A 21,024-nucleotide genomic window follows, 5' to 3' on the forward strand; every position below is an offset into this window, starting at 1 on the left:
TCAGCATTGATTAACATATGAAAAGTCAGTGGTGGACTTGTGTGTGATGGACTTCTGTCTCCCGAGTATGTAGAAATTACACTTTGCATGTTGAAAATTTGGTATTTGGTATTTATTTGTATGCCGCCCTTTTCCCTGGGGGGACTCAGGGCAGCTCACAATCCAATGTGTTTTGGAAGCAGGATAGCTGGCAATATAGTGGTTGGTGGTGGGCTAAGATCCTGGGGAAAACATAGGTTGGTCACATATACAAAAATAGTTAATGTTGTGACGTTTAGGCTGAAGGAATGAGCAACTGCCCTGTTGCTTATGACCAGGTGTCAGAATCCTGAAAGTTATGTCCCTTTGTGGACTTAAAAGTCCACAAGGCAAGAGTGAAGAATGGGAGGTGTTCCATCAGTCTCAAGCCATCCCCTTGACTGATTGACCCTCATTGCAATGTGATTCATGTAAGAGCTTTATGTTTATTATGCTCTAAATTCTAATAAACATCAGAGTCCTAGAGTGAGACTTTTTGTGGTGTGCTGTCTGTCCAATTGTTATTAAGTGCAGCTCCGCTCATAACCAGGTTTTTCCCTTGTCACATCTGACAAGCGAAGCCAATAGAGAAGACAGATTCACTGAACCACCATGTTACTAACGCAACAACTGCTGAGGTTTACTTACAACTGGGGCAAGAAACGTCATAAAAGCGGGCAAAACTTACTCAGCAACTGTCTCGCTTAGCCACAGAAATTTTGGGCTCAAGTGCGGTGGGAAATCAAGGAATACCTGTATTCAGATTTGGACAAAGGCTGGGAAAGAGCCTGTATATTTTTTTCAGCACGCTTCTATATTTTACCTAGTCACCCAAGCAGGAAACACAGCTGGTTGTTTGACAGTATATGACACAGTAAGGAAAATACTAAGGTAGCCATGCCTACATCCTGTTGCAATGAATTTTTAGCAAGCTTGCTATGGTTTCCATATCACCCTTTCCCACACGTGTCCTTTATTTCAGTGCAAACACCTTAAGTAGAAACTGGAGAAGGATTTTTTTTCTGCCTCCTATCTGAAGATGGTGCTCAATCAGGCAACACCTGTGCCTAGAAAGCGGATAATACCTGTGGTTGAGCTTAAAGGAGTTAAAACCATCGAGTACTGTGTTGCTAGAAAGGTTGGAAAGCGACGGGAAGCGTAGAAGAAAGAAAGTCCAGTTGCCTTTTGAAAAAAGCACCTTTGGGACAGCTGAACTTCCTCTTCCGGATCACTCATAGGAGGAGAGTGGTGTGAAGAGCGGTTTTTTTGCTCTTCTCATGATCGAAGCAGCAGCTGGAAGGTGAGTCCGGGAGTAAGTCGGGCTGTTTGGTTTCCTCCACGGCCTGGAAGCAAAGAAGCAACTGGGCTGAAGCATCTCAGCAGCTGCTGCAGGTTCCTTCCCTCCCCAAATTTAAGTCCACTGGTGCTGCACGCTGTGAAACTGGTGGCTGCAATTTTCCTTCTGATGGGAAGATTGAAAAAGTCTCCTTCCAGTGAAGGTTGATTCTTCGGGAATGGCTTCCCCCCAGAGGTTGTGGGTGCTCTCATCACTGGAGGGTTTGTGACAGAGCTGGGAGGGACCTTGCAGGTCTTCTATTCCGACGCCCTGATCAAGCAGGAGGCCCAATATCATTTCAGACAAACGTCTCTGTTTAAAAGCCACCAATGATGGAGCGTCCACAACTTCTGAAGTGTCAGGAAATTTCTCCTTAGTTCTAGGCTGCTTCTCTCCTTGATGAGTGTCCATGCAGGTCCTTGTCCTGCCTCCAGGGGCTTTGGAGAATAGGTTGACACCCCTCCCTCTTTTGTGGCAACTCCTCAAGTATTGGAAGATGGCTATCATGTCACCGCTAGCTTCCCACAGTCCTTGCATTGTTTTCTCTTTTTGATCCATGAAATTTTGCTTAGGCTCTGAATTTGTTAAAATCAGCTCTTCTAAAGTTTAAGACACTTGTTGGGTTATATTCTATTGCTTGTGTTTGCATTTTATTGAATTCCAGTAAGACGTGGTCACTCGCCCAAGATTCCGACAACTTCAACTCCTTCTATCGCTTCCCTATTAGTAAGAATTAGGTCGAGTATAGTTTTTCCACTAGTTCACTCCTCTATCTTTGGGATGACAAAGTTGTCAGCTAAGTTGATTACGATCTATTCAATCTTCTGCTTGCTGTACACTTTGTCTCCCAGTTGATATCAGGGTAGCTAAAGTCTTCCATTATATCTTGATGTTGCCCTCTTGATATAGTTTGTAATCCACATATGTATTGAGAATGAGAGATGAATAACATTTACAAGTTTTTTAACTTCCATGTCTTGCCAATAAGTATGGTATTTCCTGTCCCATCCATGTATTAATCGGATTCAATTGTGCTTAATCCAGCACTTTCTAAAAAATAGCTATTGGCATCTTCGTTGCACAGGTAGTCCTCACTTACCACTTCCTTCCTGAGCCTTCAAAGTTACACACTAGAAGCAGATGTGCACCTGGTCCACAAAATTTGTGGTAATCCTAGCACTTGTTCCGTGACCGCACTTTAGTAGTGACTCTGGTTTTGAAGGTGCAGGAGAAGGAATTGCACCAATTTGGGTTCTGCCGATAGTTGCACATTTATGATGGCGGCAGCATCCCACACTCATGATCCCCAGTTGTGACCTTCCCAGCTAGCTTCTGACAAGCAAAATCAGTGGATATACTGGCAGGAAGTTGCAAGTCACAGTCATATGAAATTGCCTTTAACAACCCACAGTAATTAGCTTAGCAACTACAGAGGAGCAGATATAAGTTGGCACTGTCATGTGACAAGATGCTTAATGATTGAGCTGCTTAGTGACGCAAATATCAGTTCCAATTGCGGGAGGTTAAGTGAGGACTACTTGAACAAGGATGTCACAAGAGGGGTTGTAGACAGTATTTTCTGCCCTTATTTGCAGCTGAGGACTTCCATGAACAAAAGTGGTGTATACTTCTTTTTTCACCTCATCTCTAACCATTTTATAAACAAAGTTACACTTTTCTTTGCATCTTACAGATGACCAGGATGGCAATAAGAGCACTCTGGACAAGTGTAAATAACGATCAGTGTTGATAAGGGAAGAAAATCAAGCCAGAAATCAAAATATTTTCCATTTCCTGCAGAAAACCATACAAATCTGCTCTTCCTCCAGCAGCTAACAAAAGAGAGAAAATTGAGAAAGAATAAGCAGATCATGCAGAATTAAAGGATAAATTGAATGAGAGGTGAATGTAGATTTTATATCATTCAGCAAAAGAGGGATATATGTGGAAGTCCGTGGGGAGGAAGGCAGACAGTAATGCAGGCCTCTCTCTGTGAGGAAGAAGATGACTTAAATGAAGCACCACTAAACAAGACATTGTCCATAATTTTGACCTCCTCAAATATATCAGCTTTGAAAAAGCTCAATAGATTTGCCTATTGTGGGAAAAGCACAGATTGCAAATCACAACTGATTATGTACTAGAGGGGCCAGAAAGGAGAAAATCCATACAAATTACCTGAATGTGGCAAAAACTATGGTCACAACAGCTCCCTTGTGGTTCATGGAAATATCACCACACAAGAAGGAAGTGCTCCCAATGTAAATGTTTTAGTGAGCATGGCAACATGGTGCTACATTAGATAACTCACAGGAGGGAGAAAACGTATGACTGCAGATTGTGAGAAAGTTACATTAGAAATTCTCAGGTCTTGAGACACTAAAGGATACACACACAGGAATAAAACCATTTGGACATCCTTTCTGTGGGAAAAGTTTCAGTGAGAATTCCACCCTAGTGAAGCACCCAAGACCACAAAAGTGAAACCATTTGAATGTCATGATTGTGGGGAAAAATTTAGTCACAATTTTAGTCTGGTGACACATCAGTAGATTGACTCCAGGGAGAAACTGTATGAGTATCCAGATTGTGGGAAAAACAACATTAGAAATTTCCATCTGAAGAGACACCAGACAACTCTCACATAAGAAAAACCCTTTGAATGTCCTGATTATGGGAAAGTCACAATTCCAGCCTGGTGATACATCAGAAGACTCACATAGGAGATAAATGCTTTGAATGTCCTGATTGTTGGAAAACTTTCAGTTATGATTCCAATTTGTGAAATACTAGAGGAACCATAAAGAAGAAAAAACCCATTCAATGTCCTGACTCTGGGAGATATTTCAATCGTACTTGAAAATACATCAAAGGATTCACTCCATGGAGAAACCTTATAAGTGTGGAGATTGTGGGAAAAGTTTCATTAGAAATTCCCACCTCCTGAGACACAAGACCACACACACAGAAGAGAAACTCTTTGAATGTCCGGACTGTGGGAAAAGATTTAGTGAGAGTTTCAGGCTACGGAAACACCAGATGACTCACACAGGAGAGAAACCCTTTGAATGTCCTATCTGTGGGAAAACCTTTAATCAGAATTTCAATCTGGTGACACATCAGAGGACTCACACAGGAGAGAAACCCTTTGAATGTCATATCTGTGGGAAAAGCTTTAATCAGAATGTCAATCTGGTGAGACACCAGAGGACTCACACAGGAGAGAAACCCTTTGAATGTCCTATTTGTGGGAAAGGTTTTAGTTTTAATTACAGCCTGGTGACACACCAGAGGACTCACACAGGAGAGAAACCCTTCAAATGTCCTATCTGTGGGAAAAGCTTTAGTGATAATTCCAGTCTTGTGGCACACCAGAGGACTCACACCGGAGAGAAACCCTTCAAATGTCCTGATTGTGGAAAAGGTTTTAGTCTGAGTTCCAGCCTACGAACACACCAGAGGACTCACACAGGAGAGAAACCCTTTGAATGTCCTATCTGTGGGAAAAGCTTTAATCATAATTCCAATCTGGTGACACATCAGAGGACTCACACAGGAGAGAAGCCCTTTGAATGTCCTATCTGTGGGAAAAGCTTTAATCAGAATTCCATTCTGGTGAGACACCAGAGGACTCACACAGAAGAGAAACCCTTCAAATGTCCTATCTGTGGGAAAAGCTTTAGTGATAATTCCAGTCTTGTGACACACCAGAGGACTCACACCGGAGAGAAACCCTTCAAATGTCCTGATTGTGGAAAAGGTTTTAGTCTGAGTTCCAGCCTACGACCACACCAGAGGACTCACACAGGAGAGAAACCCTTTGAATGTCCTATCTGTGGGAAAAGCTTTAATCATAATTCCAATCTGGTGACACATCAGAGGACTCACACAGGAGAGAAGCCCTTTGAATGTCCTATCTGTGGGAAAAGCTTTAATCAGAATTCCATTCTGGTGAGACACCGGAGGACTCACACAGGAGAGAAACCCTTCAAATGTCCTATCTGTGGGAAAAGCTTTAGTGATAATTCCAGTCTTGTGACACACCAGAGGACTCACACCGGAGAGAAACCCTTCAAATGTCCTGATCGTGGAAAAGGTTTTAGTGAGAGTTTCAGCCTACGGAAACACCAGAGGACTCACACAGGAGAGAAGCCCTTTGAATGTCCTATCTGTGGGAAAACCTTTAATCAGAATTCCAATCTGGTGACACATCAGAGGACTCACACAGGAGAGAAACCCTTTGAATGTCATATCTGTGGGAAAAGCTTTAATCAGAATGTCAATCTGGTGACACATCAGAGGACTCACACGGGAGAGAAACCCTTTGAATGTCCTATCTGTGGGAAAACCTTTAATCAGAATTCCAATCTGGTGACACATCAGAGGACTCACACAGGTGAGAAACCTTTTGAATGTTCTATCTTTTGGGAAAAACTTTAGTGATAATTCCAATCTGGTGACACATCAGAGGACTCACACAGGAGAGAAACCCTTTGAATGTCCTATTTGTGGTAAAACCTTTAAACAGAATTCCATTCTGGTGAGACACCAGAGGACTCACACAGAAGAGAAACCCTTCAAATGTCCTATTTGTGGGAAAACCTTTAGTGATAATTCCAGTCTTGTGACACACCAGAGGACTCACACTGGAGAGAAATCCTTCAAATGTCCTGATTGTGGAAAAGGTTTTAGTCTGAGTTCCAGCCTACGGACACACCAGAGGACTCACACAGGAGAGAAGCCCTTTGAATGTCCTATCTGTGGGAAAGGCTTTAATCATAATTCCAATCTGGTGACACATCAGAGGACTCACACAGGAGAGAAACCCTTTGAATGTCCTATCTGTGGGGAAAGCTTTATTAAAAATTTGGATCTGGTGAGACACCAGAGGACTCACACAGGAGAGAAACCCTTCAAATGTCCTGATTGTGGGAAAGGTTTTAGTGAGAGTTTCAGCCTACGGAAACACCAGAGGACTCACACAGGAGAGAAACCCGTTAAATGTCTTATCTGTGGGAAAAGCTTTAATCAGAATGTCAATCTGGTGAGACACCAGAGGACTCACACAGGTGAGAAACCATTTTAATGTCATATCTGTGGGAAAAACTTTAGTGATCATTGTAACCTGGTGACACACCAGAGGACTCATACAGGAGAGAAACCCTCCAAATGTCCTGATTGTGGAAAAGGTTTTAGTCAGAGTTCCAGCCTACGGACACACCAGAGGACTCACACAGGAGAGAAACCCTTTGAATGTCCTATTTGTGGGAAAACCTTTAGTCAGAATTTCAATCTGGTGACACACAAGAGGACTCACACCGGAGAGAAACCCTTCAAATGTCCTGATTGTGGAAAAGGTTTTAGTCACAGTTCCAGCGTACAGACACACCAGAGGACTCACACAGGAGAGAACCCTTTTAATGTCTTTCCTGTAGGAAAGGATTCTGTGATCATTCCAGCCTGATGAAACACCAGAGGACTCACACAGGTTAGAAACTATTTGAATGTCCTAATTGTGGGGGAGATTTCAGTCAGAATTTCAACCTGGTGGCACACCAGAGGACTCGCACCGTGTAGAAATCTTTGAATTGTCGAGTCTGGGATCATTACTTCAAGCATAAATCATCCCTTATTGCACACAAGGTAATTCATATGAGGAAAGATAGATGAGTTTAGAGAATACTTGAATTTCATTTGTGATCTCCCAGTATACATGAGAAATTGATTGTTTGAATTTTGGCCTGATTAATTTTGCTCAAACATTTCTCATGATTAAATTTGTAAGTGGAGTTAAAAGGAAAAGGAAAAATGGCTAACTACTAGTTTCTGGTTATCAGCAAAACTTTTGGATATTTCCTTTTCTAAAAGTAGAGGAATTCCTCAAAATGGAATTGTGGGTGGAGCTTTTGTCTGCTGATTATGGAATTTCCACATGTGGAGTTTCAGTCTTCTACCTTGATTTCACCCGATTTTCAGCCCCAGAATTCCACAGCCTGCATAAAAGTAGTTCTCGAGATATAACTCTTATGTGCCTTGAATTAAGGTTGCAGGTTGCAATGGCTCTTAAGTGAAATTGCTTTCCTTAACTACCCGAATCCCCCTGCTCTCCCTGATGCAGCCATTAATCAAATGTTTGAGTCACTAAGCAGAACTCCTTGGAGACCTAGCGCAGGGCTAGGCCTGCCTGCCGTAGGAATCTCTAGGCCACCCCCACCCTCCACGACATCCTTTTGCTTTGTTTCCTTTGTTGCCTCCACCTCCGCCGCTTTCCTACTAGCTCCCGCGGCCTCAAAAGCACGGCAGAGGAGGAAGGGGGAGGGATAACGCGGGAGCCAGCTCAGGTGCTCTGCGTGGAGGGAGAGGCACCACTGCCATGGGCCGGGAAGCCAGCGGGAGCTTTGCTGGTGAAAGAGAAGAAGCAAGAGGACTGGCGGCTTTGAAATGCAACCCCCTGGTCCCGCCGGCCGCAGATTTGATTCGGCGTAAGTGGGGGACGAACACATGCTGAGCCGACTTTGCGCAGTGAGGCGGAGTAATTCAACCCCCCCCAAAGAACGTGTGTGTGTGTGTGTGTGTGTGTGTGTGTGAGAGAGAGAGAGAGAGAGTGAGAGAGAGAATTGGATCAAAATTGGTGGCCAAAGGAGTGGAGGGAGGGAGGGAGGGAAGGAAGGAAGGGAGGGAGGGAGGAAGGAAGCCCTGCCCCCTGTGAAAAAAACTGAAGATGGAGCAGTGAATGAATAAACCATAAAAGCAACAAACAGTTAATGCGTAAGTAAGCTGAGGAGCAAGTTCTCAACTAAGGAAGCAATATAAGAAAGAAATATAAAAAGCTCAATATGCCAAAACACTTATTTTAGTCTTCATTTAATTACTTGTATTGTAGTCTGATGTAACGTCTTTTTAAAGTTAACGTTAGTTAGAAAATATAGGGTACAAAACTTAAATAATAAAAAAATTGTACATTCATTTTGAAAAATAAATGCAATACTTGATTAATTTCATATCTTTATTTAAAATAGTTTTGGCATGGCATATGATTTTATTGACTCAGTTGGAAATGATGTGGATGTTGTATCTGATTCTGAGGTATATATATTTTTAAGTAACATAACATATAGCATATTGTCCAAACTTGCTAGACTATTTAATTGATCTTACTACTTTAAAGGGGGAGAGTTTCATGATAAATTATTTTATTACATTTATGTTGCATTTATATATTATATTTATTACATTTATATTCCACATTATATATTTGTATTGTTATTTTAGTGTATATTGTCAATTTCGATAGATATTATATTGATATATCAATACTGATTTTAATCATACTAAATAACAATTACTGCTATTATTTATCAGCATTACATATTTACAGTTTTTAATATCGAGTTAGTCGTATTTTAGAATAATAGCGTTATCTTTTAATAGGATAATTGGCAAAATCTAATTCACATGTGATGGGTTGCATTCCAAAGGAATGTGAGAGGACAGGTTGCCTGCAAAATGCCAGGACCCAGGACCCTGTTGGTGCCATGTCTCTCTCTAGCCAGTCTAACAATCTAAAAGCTGAGCAGAGAGCCTTTTTTTTTCCAGGGTGAGCGGAAAAGTATAGTCTTTGAGTGGCACTTTTCATGCCTGGCATTCATCAGGCTGAAACCTCGCTAGCAATCGGCGCTTGACGCTTGGAATGTTGCGCAAATGTCCAGCAGACGTGACAGCAGTTCAAACTGTGGCTCTCTTAGGTGCTCAGGCATGAAACTGTGCCGCTCAAACACTATACTTTTCCGCTCACACTGAAAAAAAATTAGAGGGAACATTGCCCCCCATTAACCATACCACTTTGAAGCAGAAGAAAACTTCTGAACTAGGAAATATTTAATATCACCTCTTGTGACCTTCTGACAAGTAACGTCAACGGGAAAAACTAGATTCACCCATGTTGCTAATTTAACAATTGTGGTTATTCACTTAACTGTGGCAAGGTCACAAAATGGAGCAAATTGCCCTAAATGTGACTGACTTAACAAAAAATTTTGGCCTCAATCGTTGTAAGTTGAGGACTACCTGTACAAACTATTTCTCCTATAGTAAAACAGTTCCAAGCCTAACAGAGCATGCTTGAAGTCTGCAGAAAGAAGGTTCCAGGCGTATTCCCCATTTCCTCCTCAAGAATTTTTCTTGCCTTCATGTTGAAAGAAGGAAGGAGATCCTTCTGGACTCAAAGGCACTTTTGGTTTTTCCTTACCTTTCCAGCTGCAGCCACCTTACCAGGCGTGCCCACGCCTCACACATTGGGATTATAAGCAACAACTTTATTGTGTAGAAAAAGTAACACGAAATCTCTCTCAAAGTCTTTGTATTAGACCAACGTCCACTGGGGGTTTTACACAGCATTTGCCACACAGTTTACAAGTCAGAGTCAGAAAGAATTTTCTCATCTCCCTTTAGAGCAGTGGTTCCCAAAGGGGGTGGTACCGTCCCCTGAGGGGCGGTGGGATGACTTAGGGGGATGCTAAGAGGCAAGGGGGCAGCAGGGGGGGCACTAAGATGCAAGGGGGGCGCTAAGAGGCAAAGGAGGTGGCAGCGGGGTGCTGGAAATGGCCCCCTCGCAGGGCGCAATTCTGCCTGGGGCTCTGTTGGCCGCCAGTCATCTGGGCACTTCCAGCAGGGGTGAAATTCAGTCTAACGTCCCAAAGACTGGAAGGATTTTTCGCTCGCTCGCTCAGGAGGCATACAAGCATGTCAGGCTGCAAGGGGGGGGGGGGAAGTGAGGCAGAGAAAAAAGAGAAGAGCCTTTTGCCTGCATTTCTCCTCTGATACGACTCTGCGTGTGCTGTGCATGGAGAAGAGATGTGGGACTGAACAGGGCTGTCCTTGGGCCTGCATTTCAGAGATTGGGAATTGGTGCTGCATTACGCAGCAGAGTCCGATGTCATTACGCAAGAGCGCTCGCCTGCCTCTCTCGCACTTTTATAAATGGCTTTACTTCTGACTCCCCTTCCGGGACTGTGTTGTGAGCCGCCTCCGCGATGATTGCATTGCATCGCAGTGCGCATGTGCAACAGAGCCAACCCCTCCCCCAATCCCTCTTGCACTCGGTCCACACGGATGCACCACTCTCGCCTGCCTCTACCCCTCCCACCTTAGAAATGCAATAAAGGTAAACATGCGGGGGGGGGAGAGAGGCTAGCCCCCCTCTGCCTCCTTGCTCCATTCGTAGAGGTGGCCTTAAAAAGCTAGGAGCGGGAGGAAGGGTACTTGGGATGGTTTCTCAAACTTTCAGTTGCAAAGTAATCTAATTGAACGCTGAAATATAGGGGAGATTGTGGAAGAGGAATAAGCATTTCCAACATATACAGTTTTTAAAAAAGTAAATAAAAAAGTGGTCTAAAGTTGGTTATTGTCACATACAGGAAAAAACAAAGCAAAACAAAATTATGATAGAACAACATCCCATATTAGAAGAAAATGCTGTCCAAATGTTCCAGTATGCCAAACAAGATGTTTTATAACCAAATGGAGTCAAAACACTGCAGTTTTTTTTTAATAAAGTGCCCTTCCTATCTTGATATTTATGCACAGTGAGACCTTTGTCACAGATAAACCTGGATAATGGCATCACTCTTATGTTGTGTGAGTATACATGAGCTGCAACACTTGTATTTTGCCATAGTATCATCTACAGCTCCATAAGTACTACTAGGATTTTGACCAGCTGCTGGGCACCAATATATTGAGGAATACGGAAAGACTGATCATGTGGGGCAGTCTAATGAGCATTTCTGAAATGGCAGATACCACAGAACAAAGTCTTCTTCCTTCTCTACCCCCACCCCACCCTGTTATTTTGGGGGGAAAAACAAAAGGCAGCAGTGTGTGTGTAAATGATCAGGCATGCACTGTATTACACAGAATTTACTGAACAGTGAAGTAGTTACTAAATTTTACTGAGTTTACTACGTTACTAAGGTTCTTGAAAAATGACTATCAGACTTTGAGAACCTGGTATCACTGGATCATGTTCAACAATTGTGTTGAATTAACATTAACTAAAAAGGTTTTTAAATTGGATTTTGAATAAATGTGCAATTAATTGTTACAGTTTTGAATTTTACTGTTACTATTTTCCTTCCATCGTGCAAACCACCCGGTCACATGATCCCCAGCCATGCCCACCAAGCCACGCCCACAGAACCGGTAGTAAAAAAGATTGAATTCCACCACTGGGTGGGAGGCACTGAGGATCAGTTTGTAGCACCAAGGGGGCGGTGGACTGAAAAAGTTTGGGAACCACTGCTTAAAGTAATTCCTGCCTGTTTTACATCTTAGCCTTCCTGCATACCAGTATGTGTAATACAGAGCTCAGCCAAGCTATTTATTCTAACGTGTACACAGAGAAACCTCATCAGTTTTCTAAATTTTTCTAAATGTAACTTCAGCAGTAATATAGCATAGCTTTCAATATACTTCCTATTTCCAGCATACTACTTCTTTTTTGAGGTCTTCAAAACTCTCCTATTCGTGCCTTTTGCCTTCTCCCATAGTACATTTTGAGTTTTTAACTTTTTATTTAGAAGATTCCGTGCGGTGGGAAATCAAGGAATACCTGTATTCAGATTTGGACAAAGGCTGGGAAAGAGCCTGTATACTTTTTTCAGCACGCTTCTATATTTTACCTAGTCACCCAAGCAGGAAACACAGCTGGTTGGTTGACAGTATATGACACAGTAAGGAAAATACTAAGGTAGCCATGCCTACATCCTGTTGCAATGAATTTTTAGCAAGCTTGCTATGGTTTCCATATCACCCTTTCCCACACGTGTCCTTTATTTCAGTGCAAACACCTTAGGTAGAAACTGGAGAAGGATTTTTTTTCTGCTTCCTATCTGAAGATGGTGCTCAAACAGGCAACATCTATGCCTAGAAAGCGGATAATACCTGTGGTTGAGCTTAAAGGAGTTAAAACCATCGAGTACTGTGTTGCTAGAAAGGTTGGAAAGCGACGGGAAGCGTAGAAGAAAGAAAGTCCAGTTGCCTTTTGAAAAAAGCACCTTTGGGACAGCTGAACTTCCTCTTCCGGATCATTCATGGGAGGAGAGTGGTGTGCAGAGCGGTTTTTTTGCTCTTCTCATGATCGAAGCAGCGGCTGGAAGGTGAGTCCGGGAGTAAGTCGGGCTGTTTGGTTTCCTCCACGGCCTGGAAGCAAAGAAGCAACTGGGCTGAAGCATCTCAGCTGCTGCTGCAGGTTCCTTCCCTTCCTCCCCAAATTTAAGTCCACTGGTGCTGCACGCTGTGAAACTGGTGGCTGCAATTTTCCTTCTGATGGGAAGATTGAAAAAGTCTCCTTCCAGTGAAGGTTGATTCTTCGGGAATGGCTTCCCCCCAGAGGTTGTGGGTGCTCCCATCACTGGAGGGTTTGTGACAGAGCTGGGAGGGACCTTGCAGGTCTTCTATTCCGACGCCCTGATCAAGCAGGAGGCCCAATATCATTTCAGACAAACGTCTCTGTTTAAAAGCCACCAATGATGGAGCATCCACAACTTCTGAAGGGAAACCTTCCACTGGTTCACTGTTCTTAGTGTCAGGAAATTTCTCCTTAGTTCTAGGCTGCTTCTCTCCTTGATGAGTGTCCATGCAGTTCCTTGTCCTGCCTCCAGGGGCTTTGGAGAATAGGATGACACCCCTCCCTCTTTTGTGGCAACTCCTCAAGTATTGGAAGATGGCTATCATGTCACCCCTAATTTTCCACACTCCTTGCATTGTTTTCTCCTTTTTATCCATGAAATTTTGCTTAGGCTCTGAATTTGTTAAAATCAGCTCTTCTAAAGTTTAAGACACTTGTTGGGTTATATTCTATTGCTTGTGTTTGCATTATATTGAATTCCAGTAAGACGTGGTCACTCGCCCAAGATTCCGACAACTTCAACTTGGGAGTCCTCCTGGACCCACAGCTGACTTTTGACCACCATTTGTCAGCTGTGACCAGGGGGGCATTTGCCCAGGTTCACCTGGTACGCCAGTTGCGGCCCTACCTGAATCGGGAGGCCCTCACAACAGTCACTCGAGCCCTTGTGATCTCTAGGCTGGAATACTGCAATGTGCTCTACGTGGGGCTGCCCTTGAAGAGCATCCGGCGACTTCAGCTAGTCCAGAATGCAGCCGCGCGAGTGATCATGGGCGCACCATGGTTCGCCCACATAACACCGATCCTCCGTGAGCTGCGCTGGCTACCTGTTGATCTCCGGGTGCGCTTCAAGGTGCTACTCACCATTCATAAAGCCCTCCATGGTAGTGGATCTGACTATCTGAGAGACCGCCTTCTGCCAATTACCTCCCTTCGTCCCATCAGATCGCATAGAGTAGGCCTCCTCCGAATTCCATCCGCCAGTCAGTGCCGACTGGCGACTACGCGGAGGAGAGCCTTCTCAGTTGCAGCTCCGACCCTTTGGAACGATCTCCCCGTGGAGATTCGTACCCTCACCACTGTCCAGACCTTCCGCACAGCCCTCAAGATCTGGCTATCCCGTCAGGCCTGGGGATAAGACCCGAACCTCGCCCCACCCGAATGCTGAATGAATGTTGTGTTTTATCGGTTTATTTTTTTATTCACATTTTTTTCTTTCTTGTGTTTTGTCTTACACTCCCTTCCCATTAATTGTAAGCCGCCCTGAGTCCCCTCAGGGAAAAGGGCGGCCTATAAATGTCAAATAAATGACAAAAAACAACAACACCTCCTTCTATCGCTTCCCTATTAATAAGAATTAGGTCGAGTATAGTTTTTCCACTAGTTCACCCCTCTATCTTTGGGATGACAAAGTTGTCAGCTAAGTTGGTTACGATCTATTCAATCTTCTGCTTGCTGTACACTTTGCCTCCCAGTTGATATCAGGGTAGCTAAAGTCTTCCATTATATCTTGATGTTGCCCTCTTGATATAGTTTCCAATCCACATGTGTATTGAAAATGACAGATGAATAAAATTTACAAGTTTTTTAACTTCCAGGTCTTGCCAATAAGTATGATATTTCCCGTCCCATCCATGTATTCATTGGATTCAATTGTGTTTAATCCAGCACTTTCTAAAAAATAGCTATTGGCATCTTCGTTGCACAGGTAATCCTCACTTACCACTTCCTTCCTGAGCCTTCAAAGTTACACACTAGAAGCAGATGTGCACCTGGTCCACAAAATTTGTGGTAATCCTAGCACTTGTTCCATGACCGCACTTTAGTAGTGACTCTGGTTTTGAAGGTGCAGGAGAAGGAATTGCACCAATTTGGGTTCTGCCGATAGTTGCACATTTATGATGGCGGCGGCATCCCACACTCATGATCCCCAGTTGTGACCTTCCCAGCTAGCTTCTGACAAGCAAAATCAGTGGATATACTGGCAGGAAGTTGCAAGTCACAGTCATATGAAATTGCCTTTAACAACCCACAGTAATTAGCTTAGCAACTACAGAGGAACAGATATAAGTTGGCACTGTGATGTGACAAGATGCTTAATGATTGAGCTGCTTAGTGACGCAAATATCAGTTCCAATTGCGGGAGGTTAAGTGGGGACTACTTGAACAAGGATGTCACAAGAGGGGTTGTAGACAGTATTTTCTGCCCTTATTTGCAGCTGAGGATTTCCATGAACAAAAGTGGTGTATACTTCTTTTTTCACCTCATCTCTAACCATTTTATAAACAATTAAAGTTACACTTTTCTTTGCATCTTACAGATGACCAGGATGGCAATAAGAGCACTCTGGACAACTGTAAATAACAATCAGTGTTGAAAAGGGAAGAAAATCAAGCCAGAAATCAAAATATTTTCCATTTCCTGCAGAAAACCATACAAATCTGCTCTTCCTCCAGCAGCTGATAAAAGAGAGAAAATTGAGAAAGAATAAGCAGATTATGGAGAACTCAAGGATAAATTGAATGAGAGGTGAACGGAGATTTTACATCATTCAGCAAAAGAGGGATATATGTGGAAGTCCGTGGGGAGAAAGGCAGACAGTAATGCAGGCCTCTCTCTGTGAGGAAGAAGACGACTTAAATGAAAGCACCACTAAACAAGACATTGTCCATAATTTTGACCTCCCCAAGTATATCAGCTGTGGAAAAGCTTCATAGATTTGCCTATTGTGGGAAAAGCACAGATTGCAAATCACAAATGATTATGTACTAGATGGGCCAGAAAGGAGAAAATCCATACAATTACCTGAATGTGGCAAAAACTATGGTCACAACAGCTCCCTTGTGGTTCATGGAAGTATCACCACACAAGAGGGAAGTGCTCCCAATGTAAATGTTTTAGTGAGCATGGCAACATGGTGCTACATTAGATAACTCACAGGAGGGAGAAAACGTATGACTGCAGATTGTGAGATAGTTACATTAGAAATTCTCAGGTCTTGAGACACTAAAGGATGCACACACAGGAATAAAACCATTTGAACATCTTTTCTGTGGGAAAAGTTTCAGTGAGAATTCCACTCTGGTGAAGCACCCAAGGACTCCCACAAAAGTGAAACCCTTTGAATGTCATGATTGTGATAAAAAATTTAGTCACAATTTTAGTCTGGTGACACATCAGTAGATTGACTCCAGGGAGAAACTATGAGTATCCAGATTGTGGGAAAAACAACATTAGAAATTTCCATCTGAAGAGACACCAGACAACTCTCACAGAAGAAAAACCCTTTGAATGTCCTGATTATGGGAAAGTCACAATTCCAGCCTGGTGATACATCAGAAGACTCACATAGGAGATAAATGCTTTGAATGTCCTGATTGTTGGAAAACTTTCAGTTATGATTCCAATTTGTGAAACACTAGAGGAAACCATAAAGGAGAAAAACCCATTCAATGTCCTGCGTGTGGGAGAAGTTTCAATCGTAATTCCCACCTGGTAATACAGCAGAGGATTCACTCCATGGAGAAACCTTATAAGTGTGGAGATTGTGGGGAAAGTTTCATTAGAAATTCCCACCTCCTGAGACACAAGACCACACACACAGAAGAGAAACTCTTTGAATGTCCGGACTGTGGGAAAAGATTTAGTGATAATTCCAGCCTGGTCAAACACCAAAAGACTCACACAGGAGAGAACCCCTTTGAATGTACTATCTGTGGGAAAAGCTTTAGCAAAAATTTCAAACTGGTGACACACCAGAGGACTCACACAGGAGAGAAACCCTTTGAATGTCCTGACTGTGGGAAATGTTTCAGTTGGAATTCCAATCTGGTAAGACACCAGAGGACTCATACAGGAGAGAAACCCTTTGAATGTCCGCTTTGTGGGAAAAGTTTTAGTGATAATTACAGCCTGGTGACACACCAGAGGACTCACACAGGAGAGGAACCCATTGAATGTCCTATCTGTGGGAAAAGTTTTTACAAAAATTTCAATCTTGTGACACACCAGAGGACTCACACAGGAGAGAAACCCTTTGAATGTCCTATCTGTGGGAAAAGCTTTTGTCAGAATTCCGATCTGGTGAGACACCAGAGGACTCACACAAGAGAGAAACCCTTCAAATGTCCTGATTGTGGAAAAGGTTTTAGTCAGAGTATCAGCCTACGGAAACACCAGATGACTCACACAGGAGAGAAACCCTTTGAATGTCCTATCTGTGAGAAAACCTTTAATCAGAATTCCAATCTGGTGACACACCAAATGACTCACACAGGAGAGAAACCCTTTGAATGTCCTATTTGTGGGAAAACCTTTAATAAGAATTGCAATCTGGTGAGACACCAGAGGACTCACACATGAGAGAAACCCTTTGAATGTCTTTCCTGTAGGAAAGGTTTTTGTGATCATTCCAGCCTGGTGAAACACCAGAGGACTCAAACAGGTGAGAAACCATTTGAATGTCATATCTGTGGGAAAAGCTTTAGTGATAATTCTAATCTAGTGAGACACCAGGACTCACACAGGAGAGAAACCCTTCGAATGTCCTGATTGTGGGAAACGTTTTAGTCTGAGTTCCAGCCTACAGACACACCAGAGGACTCACACAGGAGAGAAACCCTTCGAATGTCCTGATTGTGGGGGAGGTTTCAGTCAGAATTTCAATTTGGTGGCACACCAGAGGACTCACACCGTGGAAAAATCTTTGAATTGTCAAGTCTGCGATCATTACTTCAAGCATAAATCATCCCTTATTGCACACAAGGTAATCCAGATGAAGAAAGGTAGATGAGTTTAGAGAATGCTTGAATTTCATTTGTGATCTCCCAGTATACGTGAGAAATTGATTGCTTGAATTTTGGCCTGATTAATTTTGCTCAAACATTTCTCATGATGAAATTTGTAAGTGGAGTGAAAAGGAAAATGGAAAATGGTTAACTACTAGTTTCTCGTTATCAGCAAAACTTCTGGATATTTCCTTTTCCAAAAGTAGAGAAATTCCTCAAAAAGGAATTGTGGGTGGAGCTTTTGTCTGCTGATTATGGAATTCCCACATGTGGAGTTTCAGTCTTCTACCTTGATTTCACCTGATTTTCAGCCCCAGAATTCCACAGACCGCATAAAAGTAGTTCTCAAGATATAACTATTATGTGCCTTGAATTAAGGTTGCAGGTTGCAATGGCTCTTAAGTGAAATTGCTTTCCTTAACTACCCGAATCCCCCTGCTCTCCCTGATGCAGCCATTAATCAAATGTGTGAGTCGCTAAGCAGAACACTGTCTACTCAGAGCTGGGAAAAACTCCTTGGAGGCCTAGCGCAGGGCTAGGCCTGCCTGCCGTAGGAATCTCTAGGCCCCCCCACCCCCACCCTCCAAGACATCCTTTTGCTTTGTTTCCTAACCCTTGGGTCTCCTTGGCCCTTCACTCTCTCCCCCAGGGTCCCACCCCACCCGACCTCACACCCTCCTTCTTACCTTCTGAAGATCTCTGAACCTCATATTGGGGAGGGAGGGAAGGACATATATCAGTGATGGCTAACGTATTTTGGATTGTGTATCAAAAGTGGGGGGAGGGCAGGGGGTCGTGCATGGGCACGGCCATACCCATAATGCTATGCATGTGACCCTAGCACGCATGTGTGTGCGACTAGCGCTCCCCCCCATTAACCATACCACTTTGAAGCAGAAGAAAACTTCTGAACTAGGAAATATTTAATATTTAACTATTTAAAAGGCCCGAGCGGGGAAATATTTAAGCCCTCCATTTAAAAGTACCCATATATGAAATTCAGAAGAAAAACTACTTCTACGCAGTACAGATAGTCCTTGACTTACAACATTTCATTTAGTGACCGTTCAGTTACAACTGCAATTTACAAAAAGTGAGTTACGACCGTTTTTGCACTTAGGACCATTCAAGCATCCCCATGGTCACATGATCAAAATTCAGACACTTGGGAACTGACTCGCATTTATGACCGTTGTAGTGTGCTGAGGTCATGTGATCACCTCTTGTGACCTTCTGACAAGTAACGTCAACGGGAAAAACTAGATTCACCCGTGTTGCTAATTTAACAATTGTGGTTATTCACTTAACTGTGGCAAGATCACAAAATGGAGCAGATTGCACTAACCGTGACTGACTTAACAACAAAATTTTTGGCATCAATTGTTGTAAGTCGAGGACTACCTGTACAAACTATTTCTCCTATAGTAAAACAGTTCCAAGCCTATCGGAGCATGCTTGAAGTCTGCAGAAAGAAGGTTCCAGGCGTATTCCCCATTTCCTCCTCAAGAATTTTTCTTGCCTTCGTGTTGAAAGAAAGAAGGAGATCCTTCTGGACTCAAAGGCACTTTTGGTTTTTCCTTACCTTTCCTGCTGCAGCCGCCTTACCAGGCGTGCCCACGCCTCACACATTGGGATTGTAAGCAACAACTTTATTGTGTAGAAAAAGTCACACAAGGAAATCTCTCTCAAAATCTTTGTACCCCACCAACGTCCACTGGGGGTTTTACACAGCATTTGCCACACAAGTTTACGAGTCAGAAAGAATTTTCTCATCTCCCTTTAGAGCAGTGGTTCCCAAAGTGGATGGTACCGTCCCCTGAGGGGCGGTGGGATGACTTAGGGGGACGCTAAGAGGCAAAGGAGGTGGCAGTGGAGTGCTGGAGATGCCCCCCTCGTAGGACGCAATTCTGCCTGGGGCTCTGTTGGCCGCCAGTCATCTGAGCACTTCCAGCAGGGGTGAAATTCAGTCTAAGACTGGAAGGATTTTACGCTCGCTCGCTCAGGAGGTATACGAGCATGTCAGGCTGGGGTGGGGGGAAGGGGGGCAGAGAAAAAAAGAGAAGAACCTTTTGCCTGCATTTCTTTTACTTCTGACTCCCTTTCCGGGACTGCGCTATGAGCCACCTCCGCAAGGATTGCATTGCATTGCATCGCAGTGCGCATGTGCAACGGAGCCAACCCCTCCCCCAATCCCTCTTGCACCCGCTCCACATGGATGCACCACTCTCGCCTGCCTCTTCCCCTCCCACCTTAGAAATGCAACACAGGTAAACATGCGGTGAGGGGGGTGGAGAGAGGCTAGCCCCCCTCTGCCTCCTCGCTCCATTTGTAGAAGTGGCCTTAAAAAGCGAGGAGCGGGAGGAAGGGTACTTGGGGTGGTTTCTCAAACTTTGAGTTACAACGTAATCTAATTGAACACTGAAATATAGGGGAGATTGTGGAAAAGGGATAAGCATTTCCAACATATTTAAAAAGTAAATTAAAAAGTGGTCTAATTACTGTCTAAAGTTGGATATTGTCACATACAGGAAAAAACAAAGCAAAACAAAATTATGATATTAGAAGAAAATGCTGTCCAAATGTTCCAGTATGCCAAATAAGATGTTTTATAACCAAATGGAGTCAAAATGCTGCAGTTTTTTTTTAATAAAGTGCCCTTCCTATCTTGATATTTATGCACAGTGAGACCTTTGTCACAGATAAACCTGGATAATGGCATCACTCTTATGTTGTGTGAGTATACATGAGCTGCAAGACTTGTATTTTGCCATAGTATCATCTACAGCTCCATAAGTACTACTAGGATTTTGACCAGCTGCTGGGCACCAATATATTGAGGAATACGGAAAGACTGATCACGTGGGGCAGTCTAATGAGCATTTCTGAAATGGCAGATACCACAGAACAAAGTCTTCTTCCTTCTCTACCCCCACCCCACCCTGTTATTTTGGAAAAAAAACAAAAGGCAGCAGTGTATGTGTGAATGATCAGGCATGCACTGTATTACACAGAATTTACTGAACAGTGAAGTAGTTACTAAATTTCACTGAGTTTACTATGTTACTAGTTACTAAGGTTCTTGAAAAATGACTATCAGACTTTGAAAACCTGGTATCACTGGATCATGTTCAACAATTGTGTTGAATTAACATTAACTAAAAAGGTTTTTAAATTGGATTTTGAATAAATGTGCAATTAATTGTTACAGTTTTGAATTTTACTGTTACTATTTTCCTTCCGTCGTGCAAACCGCCCGGTCACATGATTCCCCAGCCATGCCCACCAAGCCACGTCCACAGAACCGGTAGTAAAAAAAGTTGAATTCCACCACTGAGTAGGAGGCACTGAGGGTCAGTATGTAACACCAAGGTGGCGGTGGACTGAAAAAGTTTGGGAACCACTGCTTTAGAGCAATTCCTGCCTGTTTTACACGAACATCTTAGCCTTCCTGCATACCAGTATATGTAATACAGAG

General features: G+C 43.2%; 1 protein-coding gene and 1 pseudogene across 1 annotated transcript; both read left to right on the top strand.

Annotated features, from left to right (window-relative positions):
* The first annotated feature begins 1,096 nt into the window (after positions 1–1,096).
* Positions 1,097–8,350, top strand: LOC148047134 (uncharacterized). The gene is given in 3 exon segments (XM_087708340.1): positions 1,097–1,318; positions 3,048–5,750; positions 5,836–8,350. Coding segments are annotated over 2 exon segments (2,496 nt in total). The 5' UTR covers positions 1,097–1,318; positions 3,048–4,237; the 3' UTR covers positions 6,819–8,350.
* Positions 8,351–15,077: 6,727 nt separating this feature from the next.
* Positions 15,078–20,756, top strand: LOC148047135 (uncharacterized; annotated as a pseudogene).
* Positions 20,757–21,024: the final 268 nt, after the last annotated feature.

The sequence above is a fragment of the Thamnophis sirtalis genome, unplaced genomic scaffold (assembly GCF_051295495.1).
Source record: "Thamnophis sirtalis isolate CommonGarterSnake01/CBP01778 unplaced genomic scaffold, rThaSir2_p1.2 scaffold_3, whole genome shotgun sequence".
Lineage (NCBI taxonomy): Eukaryota > Metazoa > Chordata > Lepidosauria > Squamata > Natricidae > Thamnophis > Thamnophis sirtalis.